The sequence below is a fragment of the Anabrus simplex genome, chromosome 2 (genome assembly GCF_040414725.1).
Source record: "Anabrus simplex isolate iqAnaSimp1 chromosome 2, ASM4041472v1, whole genome shotgun sequence".
NCBI classification, from domain to species: domain Eukaryota; kingdom Metazoa; phylum Arthropoda; class Insecta; order Orthoptera; family Tettigoniidae; genus Anabrus; species Anabrus simplex.
The window spans coordinates 706,288,757-706,307,347 of record NC_090266.1 but is presented as its reverse complement, the minus strand read 5'-3'; the positions used below and the strand labels follow the sequence as shown (position 1 = coordinate 706,307,347).

General features: G+C 38.9%; 1 protein-coding gene across 3 annotated transcripts in view; it reads left to right on the top strand.

Moving 5' to 3' along the window:
• The window catches only part of LOC136863052 (adenine DNA glycosylase), a 140,409-nt gene that overhangs the window by 120,560 nt on the left and 1,258 nt on the right, over positions 1-18,591 (top strand). For 2 of the 3 annotated variants that reach the window (XM_067139378.2, XM_067139376.2), the window contains one exon: positions 8,829-9,173. The exons of the other annotated variant lie outside the window; for it this stretch is intronic. In XM_067139378.2, the coding sequence (XP_066995479.2) occupies positions 8,829-8,939 (111 nt within the window). In that variant the 3' untranslated portion in view covers positions 8,940-9,173. Of the gene's footprint in view, positions 1-8,828; positions 9,174-18,591 lie in introns of those variants that run through there. 3 annotated transcript variants of the gene reach the window in all.

The following is an 18,591-nucleotide window of genomic DNA, read 5'->3' as shown; positions in this document are numbered from 1 at the left end:
TTATGGGATGCATCACACTAATATGGTAGAGCCAAATGTCCACTGTTGGAGGGACAATTGAGCAAGCCAGTAAGGTTGATGCTTAAACGAAAAGCATCTTTACATCCTATACCTGTGAACATTATAATGTATGTCCCAACAGAGTCTGCTAAAGGACTGTTATGTGGTAGTAGGTGCTGTATAGTTAATTCTTCATGTAATCTTGTGAAAGGGTTTTCGGAATTAAATGCTGCATTTGAGAAATATATAATACTAAATGCTAATAGATCATTTTATAAACTTTGATATGTGCTGTTAATAGTAGTGTTGTAATTCATTTTCACTTGTGATCATTCACAACAGCTGATGTTGTTAAAGTATAATTATTCCTTTTTCTCATATGAAGTTAGAAACAGAGTTTTAAATAAAGTAACTATGTCTATTCTGCCGTCACCGAGAGAACAGAACCTGATGTAAACAAAGAACATTATATATCCATATGTATCCATCCGCGGTCTGAACGCTGATTAGAAAATCACTGGGCTACTCCCGAGCACATGGCAGGAACCACGTGGGCAGTCTTGAAACTTTCGTTACTTCTCTTGACCATAATCTATGATCATCATATCCATATTGATAAACTACACAATTAGAAATAGGAAAGGACTTCAACCTTATCAATACTCATTTATTGCACTTATTATGCTACTGTACCAGTTTCGACCCTGTACTTAGGGTCATCTTCGGCTGAACAATGCATTCACATATAGATCATGAAGCTATGATTGAGATTACATTGTCTGGGGAATGCCGTATGATAACAAATATTTGGTCACGTCCAAATGGGGCATGTCAAAACGGGAACTGGCGTGTATGTCACTATGTGTGACAATGCAATTATATGTGTATAATGATATGCTTTAAGTCTTAAAATTAGTTTATAAAACACTATCTTTACTTAAAACTAACTTATAAGTATATAAGATAAGAAACAATATATGTAGGAACACTTCATGCACGTGAACGTTCGTGTCTTGCGCGTTGTTCAGTTCATCGGTTGACTTCTGTGTTCAACTCTTATTTTCATATTTGTACACTTGGTTGATGTTTTTGGAGCTTGAGTGATATGATTTGCTTGTAAAATTATCACATTATATGTATAAAAGATTTTGCCTTCATGTATATACATAGAATAAAACACTTTCAAGTTTAAAAAGAATGTCAGGTGTATGAATACAATTAGGATAAAATATGTATATTCAGCTCTGCTGTGTGTTGAATCTTGTTGTTTTATGTTAAAATTGAATCATGTTGTCCTGTGACATTCGTAAAATTTGAGTGGCATTGGAGTGGCTTCTTTCCCATCTGTAGCTGTGCAGTGATATAATTATTGTTATTGGTGTGGTTGAGTTGCGTTTGCGTTGTATCCATGCAGAGAAGTCAAAGGTAAGCATGGGTATCAAGGATTTCCTCGTACATGCTAAGATGTTGGATCATTCAGTCGAGGAGATGCTGAGTGACATTGGCAGAGTTTGACAATGAAGAGGTTAGGTCCATCATATGTGTGAATGGGATCAAACAACGACTGATGTCATCCTATACTCCTTATCACCAGTTGAGTTGGCTGTGCAGTAAGGTTCACACAGCTGTGAGCTTGCATTTGGGAGATAGTGGATTCAAACCCTACTCTTGGCAGCCCTGAAGATGTTTTTCTGTGGGTTCCCATTTTCACACTAGGCAAATCCTGGGGTTTTGCCTTAATTAAGGCCATCGCTGCTTCCTTCCCACTCCTAGCCATTTCCTATCCCATCATCGCCATAAGACTTATCTGTGTCGGTGCAATGTAAAGCAACGGGTAAAAAAAAAAAAAAAAAAAAAAAAAAAGACTTGCGAAGATGCACTCAGACATGAAGATAGCTTCAGATGAAAAAGAACAATGGACAAAGAAATAGGTTCATTGAAGGAGAATCAGTTTTTGGCTGAAGACTGAAGCAGATGGCAGCATAGATAGGCACAAGGCTGAACTTGTTGCAAAGGTTATTTTTATCAGCGTAAAGGTGTTGATTACAGTCAAACATTTATTTCAATCATAAAGATGACAACCATTCGAACCATTCTGAGTATTGCTGCAAGTAAAGGTATGCATGTTGCCGTTTGATTTGTCAGCAGCCTTCCTGTACAGGGAACTTGAGGGGATAAATTTACATGGAACAACCAAAGGGGTATGATGTACCGACAGAGTCTGTCAACTGCAAGGAATGTTGTATGGCTTGAGACAGGCACTGTGGAAATTTCCTGATTGGTCTTGGTTTTAGAGTAAATCAAGCTGATCCATGTCTATATGTTCTAAATGAAAATGGCAGAGAGCTGATGGTAGCTTTGCACGTGGGCGAGGGTTTGTTGGCAGCTTCTGATCAGGATGATCTGAAGGTGTTCTTTGAGCGATTGAGGCCAGAGTTTAAGGTCACAACAGCAGCTGCTACGTATTTTTTGGGTTTACAAATTGAACAGGACAAGGCAGGTAATATCAAGGTATATCCAGAGGCATATGCTAGGAGTATCTTGAAGTGCTTTAACTTTTCAAATACCGATCTCGATAGCTGCAGTCGCTTAAGTGCGGTCAGTATCCAGTATTCAGGAGATAGTAGGTTCGAATCCCACTGTCGGCAGCCCTGAAAATGGTTTTCCGTGGTTGCCCATTTTCACACCAGACAAATGCTGGGGCTGTACCTTAATTAAGGCCACGGCCGCTTCCTTCCCACTCCTAACCCCTTCCTGTCCCATTGCCGCCATAAGACATATCTGTGTCGGTGCGACGTAAAGCAAAAAAAAAAACTTTTCAGACTGTAAAGCAGTGTCTATCCGAATGTTCAAAACTACAGACATTTCACGCCTAGGGATAGAAGACTTTGAAAAACAGATGTTTCCATAGAGAGAAGCCATCAGAGCACTACTGTAATTAATTCTTGGGCTGAGACCTGATCTGACATTTAGTGAGAGTGTATTGTTCAGGTCACTTGTGAAAATCCTACAACTGAAGATGTATTAAGACTGAAGAGGGTTTATCATTATGTAGCATTGATGGTTGGCTGTACGAACTGAAGAGAGGTACAGGTTTAGACTGTTATAGTGATGGAGATTGTGGAGACTGTTCGAAAACACGTCAATCAACAAATGGGATTGTCATCACTTACGCAGGAGAACCAATTTCATGAATAAGCCAGTGACAAGTTAATGGTGGCAACGTCAACAATCAAGGCTGAACTAGTTGCTGCAAATGAAGTTGTGAAGGCAGTCATTTGGCTAACTCATTTATTCAGTGAAGTTACAAAGTTGCCCCAGTTTTACAAACTGACAATTCAGCAGCAGTAAAGTTAGCACAAAACGTTGAGTTTCATTGTTGAAGTAAACATATAGTCATCAAGCATATCTTCACCTGTGAAAAGCTTGCTGATGAAAGACTTCGAGTTCAACAGATTTCAACTGAGAAGCAGGGGCAGACCTCACAACCAAAGTATTGCTGAAGACATGCCTGAAGATTTTTTGCAATGAAATGGGACTGTCGCAAAACAGTTTCATTTTGAGCTTTTTCTTACATTTTTAATTTAATAAGGGAAAGTGTTTTTATCTAAAATTATATATACAAGAATTCAGGAACAACGTGACCAGGAACTGGGAGAATATCAGGGAGGATTTCGACCAGGACGAAGCTTTCCCGATCAAATCATCAGTCTTAATTGGATCATGAAACACCATAGAGTTTGAAACGAGATTAATCATCACTTTTGTTGATTTCAAAAAACTTACAACAGTATTCATCGTGAGTCACTACTGAAAGTCCTTAAAGGATTTGATTTACACCAGAAACTCATCATTCTTATTGGAATCACGCTTAAGAATACTAAGTCAAAAGTCGACTTCAGAGGTGAACTGTCTGAGCCATTTGAAATCAACACTGGACTTCGACAGGGAGATGGACTCTCGCCATTATTGTTTAAATGTGCCCTGGGAAAAGTCATGCGAGAATGGGTAAAGAAATGTCATTCAAACATCAAGATAGGCAGAAATATTAAACTTAATTGCCTAGCATTCGCAGATGATCTTGCATTACTAGCAAGTATTTTGGAAGAAGCTAAATTTCAAATTGAAGAACTCGAGAAAATTGCTACAAAAATCGGTCTGCAAATCTCGTTTGAAAAGACTGAAATTATGCCGACCTTCAGAATTCAAACACCAGCCATTCACCTCAACAATGGCAAACAAATTAAAATTGTGAATAAGTTCAAATATCTTGGGGAAATTATAACATGGAACACAAAAGAGAAAACATCAATTGACAGCACAGCATCTAAACTGAAAACAGGCCAACTTATTAAAAAAAAAAATCTCTCTCCATGAATGCTAAATTTCGACATTACAATACAGTTGTAAAACCCGAAGCAACTGATGCTAGTGAAACACTCTTCCAGTTGCTGTCCGGCTCCATGGCTAAATGGTCAGCATGCTGGTCTTTGGTCACAGGGGTCCCGGGTTCGATTCCCAGCAGGGTCAGGAATTTTAACCATCATTGGTTAGTTTCGCTGGCGCAGGGACTGGGTGTATGTGTCGTCTTCATCATCATTTTATCTTCATTGTGACGCGTAGGTCGCCTACGGGTGTCAAATTAAAAGACCTGACCCTGGCGAGCCAAACACGTCCTAGGACACTCCCGGCACTAAAAACCATACGCCATTTCATTTACTCTTCAATCAACAACCGAAATATTGCAGAAAGTAGATAGAAGAATCATCAGGACAATCATTAATAAGAAACACCAAGTTGATGGCCAATGGAGGTTATTACTATATTATTATTATAATATCGTGAAAGCGATTAATAATAGATACAATGCGGAAGAGGAGAATTTCCTTTTTTTTTTTGTCATGTATTCAGACTGCCAGAAACCTGACTAGTGAAGCAGTTATTTAGTTGCTTCTGAAAAAATAAAACAAAGAACACTTTCTTCACAGAGATAATGAATGATTTAGAAGAATTAAATTTATCAATGCTCCAAATTGAAGGCAGAGAAGAGAAGAGGATTCCAAGGAATAAACACTTACGATTCAAACTCGTAACATTTGAATGAAGGAAGTGCACCAGTACTGACAACCAAAGGGCAGCCAGGTCCGACAGGATGAAGTAGTTTTGGGAGCGGAAGAAGAAGCTGAAAATCTGTTAAAGGCTATTAGACTTTATTGTGTATGACTGAGTAAAGTGCTCCAATCAGGGTGGGAAAAAAAAAAAAAAAAAAAAAAAAAAAAAAAAAAAAAAAAAAGTGAAGTAACTACATCTTGATACTCTTGTTGAAGTTAGTACTCTATATTTTTATGAACACTTCAAGCTAAGGTTTTAAATGCACGCAAACAAAAAAAGTGCAGTGCTGTGTTTTTCTTTAAGCAGTATTGTCAACACAGTGTTTAGTTTATTCGGTTTATATGAAATTTTGTAAAAATCAATCTATTAATAAATGATAGTGTTTCTCAATGAAGCACCGTGTTAATTATATTACATTTCTAAATTTGTCACATGTCATCCTGTGTTCTGAAGACAGCTACTGTACTATTGTCACGGCCACCAAATTAGGCGGGTGAGGAAAACTGCGCTGTCGTCAGATATGGGAATGGCGAAGCGACAGATGGTCGAGAGTCGCTTACCTACGGGCACGGATTGGCAACGCTGATCGTGCAGTGCTGTCAAACTGAAGCCCATCTGCTCCAGGCCACCTGCAGCTGTTGAGCTCACACTGCACATTCAAAATAAAGGACGTAGAAAAACTCACGTCAGAAGCCATAGACCGTGTGACTGCTGCAGACTGGGAAAAGTGCTTCAATCATGCGGAAAATCTTAAAACAGATGATTGGGCCAAGGAAATAGTAAGGGACGAAAGAATGGAGCCATTCATCTTCATCAGTGTAAAAGACGACTCGACAGATAGTGAGATGAGTGATTACAGTGACTAAGAAATATTAGACTGCCTTGAAGCTAGAAACCGATTCTTACTTTATTGTAAATTAATGTAAACCTAGTCTTTAAAGTAGTTCCTTTTCTATATCACTCAGTACAATATACAGTATTCAAATATTTAAAGTTATAATGTAATAAAACTGATACAGATTAATATGTAATCCATAAGTAATTATGGCATCCTGCAGCCAGTGCTGGTGCGCACGCCCCAAACTGCCTCAGCTAGCGACATTTACATGATTGCTTTCCTGCAGACAAAAGAAATAAAAACTTGGCCGCTTACTGAAATTTTCAATACATGATCCTACGGATTTAAATTTACTCGTTCAAGATTTTATTTTTAATAATTATATAAAGTGGTTTATATGGAAAATGGTTATACCACTGAAATCAGCAGTCTTTTGTGAAGCTTGTAGTATAATTTGTTTCGGAACATTGTATGAAGTAACATCAGGAGCTTGAGAGAGAACAACTTGCTTCGCGCTCCGAAATAATGTGTTCAGTTAGACATTTCTTCGCCAGTTGCTACATATCCTTGGCAACACTGTAATTTCTCTGACCCGCCTAATTTGGTGGCCGCGACAATAGCTAATATAGTAGAGTGTGGGTTAAGTGAAAGTAGTTTTCATTGATTATGAAAAGATCAAAGCCTCTTCAGAACTTCATGGGAAATTAAATTATTGTACAGCATCATGTGTTTTATGATAATCATGGAATTTTACTCACTTTCATTTACAAATGTAAAGTTAGACTTTTGTCCCTTAATGTGAATAACCTGACCTGTATACTCATGGATACTAGCAAGTACTAGAATCTTAAAGCAGTGATATATTTAGTTGCCAGGCATGTGTGTGCTGTGATGATCAGAATAGGTATTTTATTTAACTTTGATATATGAAGCGTGTTTTTTAGTTAAGGTCCGTTTTGTTGTAGACACTAGTAGTTCGTGCGTATATTGCAACGAGCACGTGCGTCGTGTACCGGCATGCCTCGGGAACAACTATGCTCAGTTTCAGCTCTGTAGCTAACCTGTACGGTACTGTTCTGTGCTTTCAAAGTGTTTAAAACTATCAACTCACCCGCCACATGTGAGGTTTGGTCAGTGATACGGTTTTTGTCAGCAAGGAACATGTCTGCTGCAGAAATTCATCGACAGATTTGCGAAGTGTATGGTGGTACTGTTATGAGAGAAAGCAAAGTGCGTAAGTGGGTACGACAATTCAAAGATGGCCGTGACAACGTCCATGATAAGGACCGCTCCGGTTGCCCTTCTTTGATTACAGACGATTTGGTGGCTTCACTTGAAGCGAAGATTCGTGAGAACAGGCGCTTCACAATAACAGGTCTCTCAAACGAATTTCCTGATGTGTCGAGATCAGTGCTTTGAAACATTGTTTCTGAACACCTAAAGTTTAGGAAACTGTGCTCCCGTTGGGTCCCGAAACTCCTAACAAAGGACCACAAAAACCAAAGATTTGAGTGTGTGATGAAGTTCTTGACTCATTATGACGAAGAAGGTGACGGCTTCTTGAGTCAGATCGTAACTGGAGACGAAACATGGGTTTCGCATATCATGCCCGAATCAAAGCAACAGAGCATGGAATGGAGACACACATACTCACCTGTAAAGGTGAAGGCCAAACAGACTCTGTCCCAGCGTAAAATCATGGTGTCGGTGTTTTGGGATAGGCATGGTGTTTTGTTGGTCGACTTCATGCAACGAGGAACCACTATCAATGCAGAAGCATACTGCCAAACCTTGAGAAAGCTACGCAGAGCGATTCAAAACAAGAGACGCGGCATGCTGACAAATGCAAGACCTCACACTGCAGGTCAGACCCACGATTTGTTGGACAGTTTTGGCTGGGAAGTTTTAGACCACCCACCCTACAGTCCTGATCTGGCACCGAGCGATTACCATCTGTTCCTCCACCTCAAACATCACCTCAGTGGCAACCATTACAATGATGACGACGACGTGAAAACGGCGGTGAACTCTTGGTTATCGGAGCAGGCAGCAAGTTTCCATGAAGAGGGTATTTTAAAATTGGTTACGAGGTATGATAAGTGTTTGAACAAACTTGGCAACTATGTCGAAAAATAGAGTGAAGTATGTACTTTCTCAAAAAAAATTTACTTTTTTGAAATAACCTTTCGTTGTGTACTTATTTTCAAATGGACCTTACTTAAAAAACACGCCTCATAGCAACAAAATTCAACTAATTCTCTGAGGTGCAAAAAAAATGTTTTAATACAAATTTTTTTTATTTATTTATTTATTTATTTATTTATTTATTTATTTATTTATTTATTTATTTATTTATTTATTTATTTATTTATTTATTTATTTATTTATTTATTTATTTATTTATTTATTTATTTATTTACATTGCTGGGCTGAGTGGCTCAGACATTTGAGGTGCCTGCCTTCTGACCCCAACTTGGCAGGTTCGATCCTGGCTCAGTCCGGTGGTATTTGAAGGTGCTCAAATGCTCAAATACGTCACCCTCGTGTTGATAGATTTAATGGCAAGTTGCGGGATTAAATTCCGGCACCTCGACGTTTAAAAAAACTGTAAAAGTAGTTAGTGGAGCATAAAGCAAATAATAATAAAAATATTATTATTATTATTATTATTATTATTATTATTATTATTATTATTATTATTATTATTATTATTATTATTATTTACCAGTGCCTTTACTTCATTGTAATTGATTTCTCTGAGTGAAGCAAGTTGAATGTACTCAGTTTATTTCTTGTGTCTACATTTAAAGTATAACAACTGTTAAATCATGTCATGTTTTATATTACTTTAAAAATAAGTTTTGGTTTCTATGTACAGAATGCCTCTGGAAGAAGTGCTGCTTCCCCAAGGTTTCAAAGACACATCAAGAAGAGGAAGACTTCAGTTATAACAGACTTTTTTTCTGTCAAAAACAGTGAATCAAGCTAAGTTTTAAGAAATGACCTTTTTCATTTGTGAAAGACAAAATGGCATGCTATTGAATATATATCTATACAAATGAAGCATGAATGAAAGTATAATACTGATCAGAGAGCAGGCAGTTCGCAAATCAGATTGAACTCTAGACTTACTTTACACAGGGACATTTTCAGTTTTGTGTACTGTAATGATAAGTCATCCTGTTGCATTGATATATCCTGTAATCGCTACAACACGAATAAAACTGCTATGATTTGCAATTTCAGCATTGGAGAAAAATTATTGCTTAATTTGTGAAATGGCTTGCATCATGCTTGCTGTTTGTCCAGTTACCAACTATACCAATGAAAATTCCTTAGTACAACTTGACTAATGTTAAGTGCCTCGACCAAGCGAGTTGGCCGTGTGATTAGGGTCGCCTAGCTGGGAGGTTGCATTCGGGAGATGGTGGGTTCGAATCCCACCGCCGGCAGTCCTGGAGATGGTTTTCCGTTGTTTCCCCTTTTCTCCTTTTCATGCCATGCAAATGGCCATGGCCATTTTCTTTCCAATCGTACTAACACTTTCCCATCCTTCAGCGTGTTAGTACAATGTTGAACCACTTGCAAAAAAAAAAGTGCCTGAAGGGTAACAGGTCATATAAATTGATTAACTCTAGAGGGAGTGAAGAATTTAGTTATATATAGCCACCGTAAGACCTATCTATGTTGGTGTGATGTAAAGCAAAATTGTAAAGAGGAAAAAAGAATTTAGTCATAAAGATGACAATCCAGTGTCGATATGTATAAGACGACATTATGTTTGGAGTTTATAGTATCAGTAGGAGTTATATTGAATTATTTCACTTGTTGAGACTATCCTACTGATAAAAATCATCATATAGACTCCCTTAACCATGTGGAGGCATTTTTATTTGACACCATTCAGACTGCCTGCATGTCAGTTTTCAACATTCTGTCTTACTTTATTGAGCAGGAGAGAAACCATAACTCTGTTGGATGACTCGTTGCCGAGTATTAATTCATTTTGTTGTGTAAACACAGAATGTGACACCTGATATACTTAACTAGCCAATATCGTACAACTTGGAGTATTGAAATGGAATTCCCCTCCTCCTCCAAAAATCTAACTACATGTACTGGATTTGAACCTGCAATCTTGGTTGACATTCACTGATCCACAGAGGAAGCTATCCTGCTGATGATTGAATGTAAAAGCAAGTACTGAAGGAGTATTGTGACTACTACTGAACATCAGGTTTCACATATCAAACTGAAAAGAAAGGCTGTAACCGGGTAGGATAGTTAAAATTGCCCATGAATCAAATCCAGCCCTTCATTAAAGAAACATTCACACCAATTTGCTGGGTACTGTCTGTACCCTTAAAGGAGCTATCAGCTTGAACATGTGGGGAGGGCCTACGTGCATGTCTGCAAAACCCAAGGTAGGAAAATTCCACAGAATATCAGGAATGTGTGGGATATCAATATAGACATCTGTAATGTTTACAAAGTTTAAAATTAGACATGACATTTTTATTCTTTATAATATACACTCATGTTCATAAAAAACAGAACACCTTGAAAGACTAGAGGTAGGAAGTTCACATTTCCAGGATATGTTCATTATTATGTTCTGCAGAAACGATTAGCATTTCAGTCACCTAGGTTCAGCATGTGTCCTGTTACCTAGTAGGCACTGGGTCCTCCATGGGCAGGGCTAAATTGTTCCACGCGTGATGGCATCGATGCATATAAGGCGTGAATGGCGTCCTGGGGAATAGCCGTCCATGGTGCATCCACCTGGTTCCGCAATTCATCTTTGGTGGTTGGCATTGTGTCATAGTGCCGCACTCATCGTTTCACCATATCTCACACATTTTTGATTGGCGACAAGTCTAGTGATCGGGCGGGCCAGGGCAATAGTCTGACATCCTGTGACAAGAAGACACGTATTCGTGCAGCAACATGTGGTCGCGCATTGTCCTACTGAAGTATGGCGTCTGAGGTGTCTTGCAGAAAGGGTATGACTATGGGTCGCGGGATCTCATTCACATAGGTCAAGCTGGTCACAGTAGTGATGGGCAACGCTCTCGCTTGAGACTCTTGAGACTAACGTCGCAGATCTCGAGACTCTCGCGAGAATCTCGAGACCGATCTTCCTGTAGTGCAGCTGTGCGACGTACCTGTAACTACGACTGTAAACTTGATAGTATATCATTGGCATTTATTGCGTGAAATAACGTTCTCATACGAAAACGTGTGAGCTAATACATTTTGTAAAAAGCCTGGAAAAGTACTGCATGTTCAACAATGAACCCGTTAATACCATTAACAAAAGTGAAAACAGAATGTCAGTATCTTAAACTGTTCACGACTTCTTTGTGGTGGACATCTTAGCTGAATAACCATGCATAACTTGTGAATAATTGTAGATAGGATGTACACCTACTTGAATGCTAGAGGCGTGCATTATTCGAACCTGAGACAGGGAAGATGTCCTTTGCTACATTTGCAACCACCATTACACATGAGTGGAACGTGTAATCTAAAATGCCCGACTTTGCTCCAGTTCTTTCAGCAGGGGTGATGGGCAATGCTCTCGAGACCGATTCTCGTGTGCTGCGAGCTGTGCGACGTCCCAGTAACTACGAGTGTAAGCTTGATAGTTATCGTCAGCATTTCTCATATGGAAACGTGTGTGACGATAAATTTTGTCAAAAGCCTAGGAAAGCACTGCATGTTGAACTATGAGCTCCTTAATACCACTAACGAAAGTGAAGACAGAATGCCAGTATCTTAAACTGTTCACGAGTTATGTCAGGTGGACTTAGCTGAATAACCCGTATAATTTGTTAATAACTGTTATTAGGATGTAAACCTACCTGGGTGCCTCACAATGGTTGTCAGCAGGGTAGCTTTGTGTGATTCAGACCGGGCCGGAGGTGTTCTGTGACTATTCCTCTTCATTTATATTATGTGTTTTTAAGTGTCAGATCATCCCAGCAGTATTTCTGCCGACGTATTTTACTTCTTTTGAATAAGCAACACAGCGGGCTGTGCTATGTGACATCTCGTCAAAATAACCGACATCCACGACTTACGTTGCGTTTCGGACATCGTCTTCAAGTTGTCGCATACAACTAGACACAATTTCACATTGCACCGTCATATATCGAAGTACCTAATTATGACGCAAATATTCCAACATTGTAAGGAATTATTTCCTTCGTCACCAAAATATCGGTAAACAGAAGCAGTGGTCATATGTTATTGAATGTGGGGTCTGTTAACGATGTACACCTACCTGTCGAAAGAATTGGAGCAAACTGAAGCATTTTTATTACACATTGCACTCATGCGTAATGGTGGTTGCATATGTAGCAAGGTGCATCTTGCCTTGTCTCGAGTTCAAATAATGCACGCCTCTTGTATCCAGGTACGTGTACCTACAGTAGCCATCAGGTTCTGTACTTAAACCACTCATTCGTGTACCTACCGGTCCATACAATGCCAGAATAATTATGTTATAATGCGTCAAAATAGACCTGGGTAGAAATGAACACCCTAGTCACTTGTTGACGCTTATTTACGAAATTGAGAAGGCCCGTGGTTGGCTATTCGCATACTCGGCACAAACAACATTCAGCTCCGACTACCTGTAGGCTTTGGACACGCTGCTCGCCGCACAATGCGGGGACAACGCTCTCGAGATCTCTCAAAATTTCTCGCGAGAAATAGTGCCTGCGCTAGTCTCGAGAAATCCCGAGAAATCTCTATGCCGCTTCTCAGACTGCCCATCACTAGGTCACAGTGCTATGTACACGCACCAACTGTGATTTGTGGTTGTACCCAATAGCACCCAACATCATAAGGCCTTGAGTTGGCACTGTATGTCTTGTGCGAATGCAGTCAATGTGATGCCTTTCCCCCTGTCTGCGGCAAACCAAAATGCAGCCATCATTTTCAAACATTGTCATTTTTTCTCTTAAAACTTTCTTTTTGTAAACTCCCATCACCCACCAAATACATCCATATCATACTACATATGAATGGACGAGGACAACGAACAGGACCTCCGCCCCCAGTCGTGGATGACCACAATCCTATGCAACAGTATTGTTATTATCGAACATACAAAACTTATTTTTACCACATATGAGCAAACCAAAACCACAAACAGACCCCCGCCCCCACAAATGTATTTCATATAATTCACATATGGAAGTGGCACATCTGATTAAGGACTGTAAAGAAACGATAAATATTACAGAGAAATATATAGATGGGAAAGAGTTGGATAAAATTCTAAATGAACAGGAACTATACACACTTGCTAAGCTATTAAACAGAGAATGGAATAAACCTGGAAAAACAGCAAAATCGATATAATGATATGTACAATAAGAGTTTTGTCTGTACATTGCTCAGAATTTGAAAAGAATGGTATTTCTGTATCGGTCATGTCCACAGTAACAAGGAAATGCACTTTTTACTTTTTCGTAATGTCTGTCTGTATGTCTGTATGTATGTATGTATGTATGTATGTATGTACATGCATCACTGGAAAACGCCTAAAGAGAATTTAATTAATGAAAATCGGTATGCAAAGTCGGGGAATAAGACGCTGCAATCTAGGCCATAAATAATTTTATTCACGCTGATGGAAATGGTAGTTTAGGGGAAGGCCTAAAATTTAATTTTCAAGTATTTATGTTATTAGTGGTCCTATCTTAATAAAAATTGGTATGCAAAGTCGGGGAGTAAGTCGCTACAATCTAGGCTATAAATAATTTTATTCACGCTGAGTGAAATGGTAGTCTACGGGAAGGCCAAAAGTTTAATTCTTAAATATTTACGTTATTAGTGGTTCTATCACAATGAAAATTGGTATGCATAGTCGGAGTATGAGCCACTACAATATAGGCTATAAATAATTTTATTCACGCTGAGTTAAATGGTAGTTTAGGGGGAGGCCTAGAATTTAATCCTCAAATATTTATATTATTAGAGGTCGTATCGATAAATACTGCATAAACAAAGTTATATAGAATTAAATTTCCGACCATTTATGTCTTATACATTTTTACCGTACCGGCTTTGATAACACAGATATTCATGAATTTGTAATTTTGTTGAAAAGTCCATATCAGCGCCGAGCCACTAGAAAATGGGTTAACAGAATTTAATGAAAATCGGTATATAGATTTGGGGAATAAGAAACAACAGTCTAAGCTATAAACAAATTTATTCACCCTGGATGAAATTATAGTTTAGGGGAAGGCGCCTGAAATGTAATTTTTAAATACCCATGTTATTGGTCCTATCGAAAAGTATTACATAACAAAAGTTATAGAGAATACAATTTCCGATCATGTATGTTTTATTCAGTTTTACCGTACCGACTATGGTAAGAGCGGTATTGCAGAGTCGGAAGAAAACTAAATGCGAAGGCCTACAAACATCGAAAGCGCATAACATTGATCAACAATAACATTATATTGACCATTGTTTGTTGTGATGTTCTTTGTCTCTTATGCTGCCTCTCACTCCGATAGATGGGATTACTGCTGCGTACCGAGTATAGCAGTCTGACTGAATATTGGCGGAAAATAGCAGGGGAGTTACAAAACTTTCTTCTTTAGCATGCAATTCCTCTGGTTCATACATTTTCTGATACAGCAGGTACGTTACACACTGGTTAATCATAGTATTCCACCTATTCGATCCCTACTCTGACGTGCTGTTTTGAATGAGCAGTGTGCATACTTAAGGCAGAGGCTCACGTAGTAGTAGTAGTAGTAGTAGTAGTATGGCCTAGTCTAGAATAACAATTTAGGCCTATTCCAAAAAATGAAATGGCGTATGGCTTTTAGTCCCGGGAGTGCCCAAGGACGAGTTTAGCTCGCCAGATGCAGGTCTTTTGATTTGACGCCCGTAGGCGACCCGCACGTCGTGATGATGAAGACGACACATACACCCAGCCCCAGTGTCAGCGGAATTAACCAATTATGGTTAAAATTCCTGAACCTGCCGGGAATCGAACCCGGGACCCCTGTGGCCAAAGGCCAGCATGCTAACAATTTAGCCATGGAGCCGGACAGGCCTATTGCTAATTATAGCACTACAATTCACTAAATAATTCAAAATTCAACCCTGAAGAGGGCTGTTTCTTAGGAAAAGCTTCTTCCTCTTCACTTTTATTAAATTGTACATTCATTTTATTCCAAATTAGAAGTGAAGAGGGGGTTGTTCTCTGGCTTGGAGGAAAAATTAGCCTCCAAGTCAGATAGATTTTTTCCGCCGCCAGTGTAGTGAATTAAGATTTTCCGACTAATTGGGTACTGCTAGGAAACAGATTAGTAAAAGGGCATAGTTTTTGACGTGGGAGTCCCCACTATTCGACCCCCTCCCCACCGAAAAAGGGCGAAGAGTGTTCACGGATCACGGCTGTCTGTGGCTTTGATCATTCCAGCTCTGGAACTTTGGACTGTTAGATCGGCAGCATAGTTCTGTTCGTTAAAAGTGATAAAATGTGTGGATTTTCATTTGATCAAGTATTTATATGAAAGCATTGCATTTAATCGCGCCATTCGTACCGACGTCATTGTAATGACGTATATTCATTTCAGTTGGGTAAACCACTAAGGCAGTCTTTCTGAGGATGTAAAAATGCAGGTGGAGAGTGAGTGTCTACCATTATAATGAAAACTCCCCATGCGGACCTACCATTACAGTGAAAATTCCCTAACTCGGTATTCATATGAGAAAAGACGTTTGGTGACTTCCCCGTCGCGTTTCTAGGGAAACGTTAAGAGCTATGCAATTTAATACAATCTTGCTGACAGCGCATACGCTACCTAACGTAGAATTCTGTGTACAATGTAAAATTCCGTAGCGAAGCACGGGTACATCAGCTAGTTATTTAATATTATAGGAGGTATTTGGAAAAAGAAATGTGGGCTGATGACCTTCAATGTTAGGCCCCTTAAAACAACAAGCGTCATCAAACAAAAAGAAATGTAAAGAAATCAGAGAAAAATACATGTAGTTAAGGAAGAGGTTGTCTGGACTGTATAACTTAGTTAAAATCCAGGAAATACTTCATAAGGATAAGGTTGTATACATTCAAAGATATACCTAAGTAACTATTAAAGAATATGTCTGTAGTAGTAAATTATAATTGAGTTAGGTATCGTGACTGGTTTGTGGTCATCCGCAACTGGGGGGTGTCCTGTTCATTGTCCTTGTCCATTCGTGTGTAGTATGATGATGTATAATATGTATGGGGTATGCAACATAAACTAACATTAAAGAATATGTCTATAGTAGTAAATTATAATTGAATTAGGTACCATGACAGTTTGTTGGTTGGAAGAAGTGTGTTACATTTCGAAATTGAACAACACCAGTGGCATATGATAGCGATGGGTGCGATGATCAGATGGTCTCTCCCTCATGTTGGTGGTTATCTGTGACTGGAGGAGGGGGATATCTGTTCTTTGTTTTCATTGGTCAGGTGTAGTTAAATATGTTTGATCTCCCGTAATTAATAATTCTGGTTGCATGTGAGTGTAATGGTTGCGGTGGGCGGATGTTCTCCCCCCCCCACGGTTGGTGGTCATCCACGACTGGGAGGGTCCTGTTCCTTGTCTTCATCCATTCGCATGTAGTATGATAAGGATGTGTAATATGTATGGGGTATGCAACATATACTAACATTATTTAACTTTTAACAAATTGGAATATCTTTGGATTTTTGTTTCTTGTTTTTGTTTGTTTGTTTGTTTGTTTGTTTGTTTGTTTGTTTGTTTGTAGTACGTTCAAATACCGAGCTCGATAGCTGCAGTTGCTTAAGTGCGGCCAGTATCCAGTATTCGGGAGATAGTAGATTCGAACCCCACTGTCGGCAGCCCTGAAAATGGTTTTCCGTGGTTTCCCATTTTCACACCAGGCAAATGCTGGGGCTGTACCTTAATTAAGGCCACGGCCGCTTCCTTCCCACTCCTAGCCCTTTCCTGTCCCATCGTCGCCATAAGATCTATCTGTGTCGGTGCGACGTAAAGCAACTAGCAAAAAAAAAAAGAAAAAAAGTACGTTCAAATCTAACTACATGTAATGTTTTAGATTACAATAAACAAATACACTCTCCCGAGTTGATGGTCATCTGTGACTGGGTGGGAAGTGCATTCATTCATTCATTCATTCATTCATAAACTTGCCATCAGAATCCATGGGTAGCTACCACAACTAGGGACAGCCTTTGCGGTACGAAAAACAATCATCAATTCAGTACTTGACTTTACATCCCCATCTGAAAGAATCTCAGTACTTACTGTGAAATCGAGCAACAAAGTTTACTCCTGGGTCAAAGCCCACGCTCCCACAAACAGTGACAACAAGAAAAACCCGCAGAAAGTTGAAGCCTTCTGGGAACTCACAAAAGAAACCACTAGCAAGATTCCAAAACATCATGTGAAAATTTTAGTAGGTGATTTTAACACGCAGATTGGCCCGGTCTGAATCACAAGAAGCTACCCTGCCGACAACCATTGTGAGGCACCCAGGTAGGTTTACATCCTAATAACAGTTATTAACAAATTATACGGGTTATTCAGCTAAGTCCACCTGACATAACTCGTGAACAGTTTAAGATACTGGCATTCTGTCTTCACTTTCGTTAGTGGTATTAAGGAGCTCATAGTTCAACATGCAGTGCTTTCCTAGGCTTTTGACAAAATTTATCGTCACACACGTTTCCATATGAGAAATGCTGACGATAACTAACAAGCTTACACTCGTAGTTACTGGGACATCGCACAGCTCGCAGCACACGAGAATCGGTCTCGAGAGCATTGCCCATCACCCCTGCTGAAAGAACTGGAGCAAAGTCGGGCATTTTAGATTACACGTTCCACTCATGTGTAATGGTGGTTGCAAATGTAGCAAAGGACATCTTCTAACTCATAACGTTACAAGCTATCATTGTCACCGTCAAATGGTAAGTGCACACGATTCTTCTTAAATATTTTCAAACATCTTTTCACACAATTAACTCTACGTTTCTTGCTTCCTTTTACAGATTCCACTATTATATGCCTTTTCAACTAGAATATCTACAAACTCACAACTTGCAACATTTGAGCATTACTTCAAATTTTGAGATGGTCCATAGAGATCCTATTTAAAACTGTTCTTCAACTTCTATTCTACAACTTCATATCCTCAACGTGTTCTACAACTTCACCATATGCCTCTGACTTTCGTCTTTTATCTTCAAGATTATGATTAACTTCGGATTTCTCGACCAACCTTTGACTTTTATTCTCTCTTCTTTACTTTGATTATATACGATTTTTCGCCATCGTCTAATTATAACCGCCAGACTACCAACTTTATTTTTATGCAATCTTCCTACTTGTTGTATAACAATCTGTTGTTTTATCCATTGCACTTATTTTAGAAGCCTTCTAATGTTAATTTTGTTAATACTTCCACTATTATATCTCATCACATTGTATTTTTTAAACCATCGTTGTTAATGTTATTTTACTTCAAATCTCCTCAAGATTTAAAAATTCATTTCATTATTACATGTTATTTAGACGCTTATTCTTAATTTTTTTTTTTTTTTTTTTTTTTTTTTTGCTAGGGGCTTTACG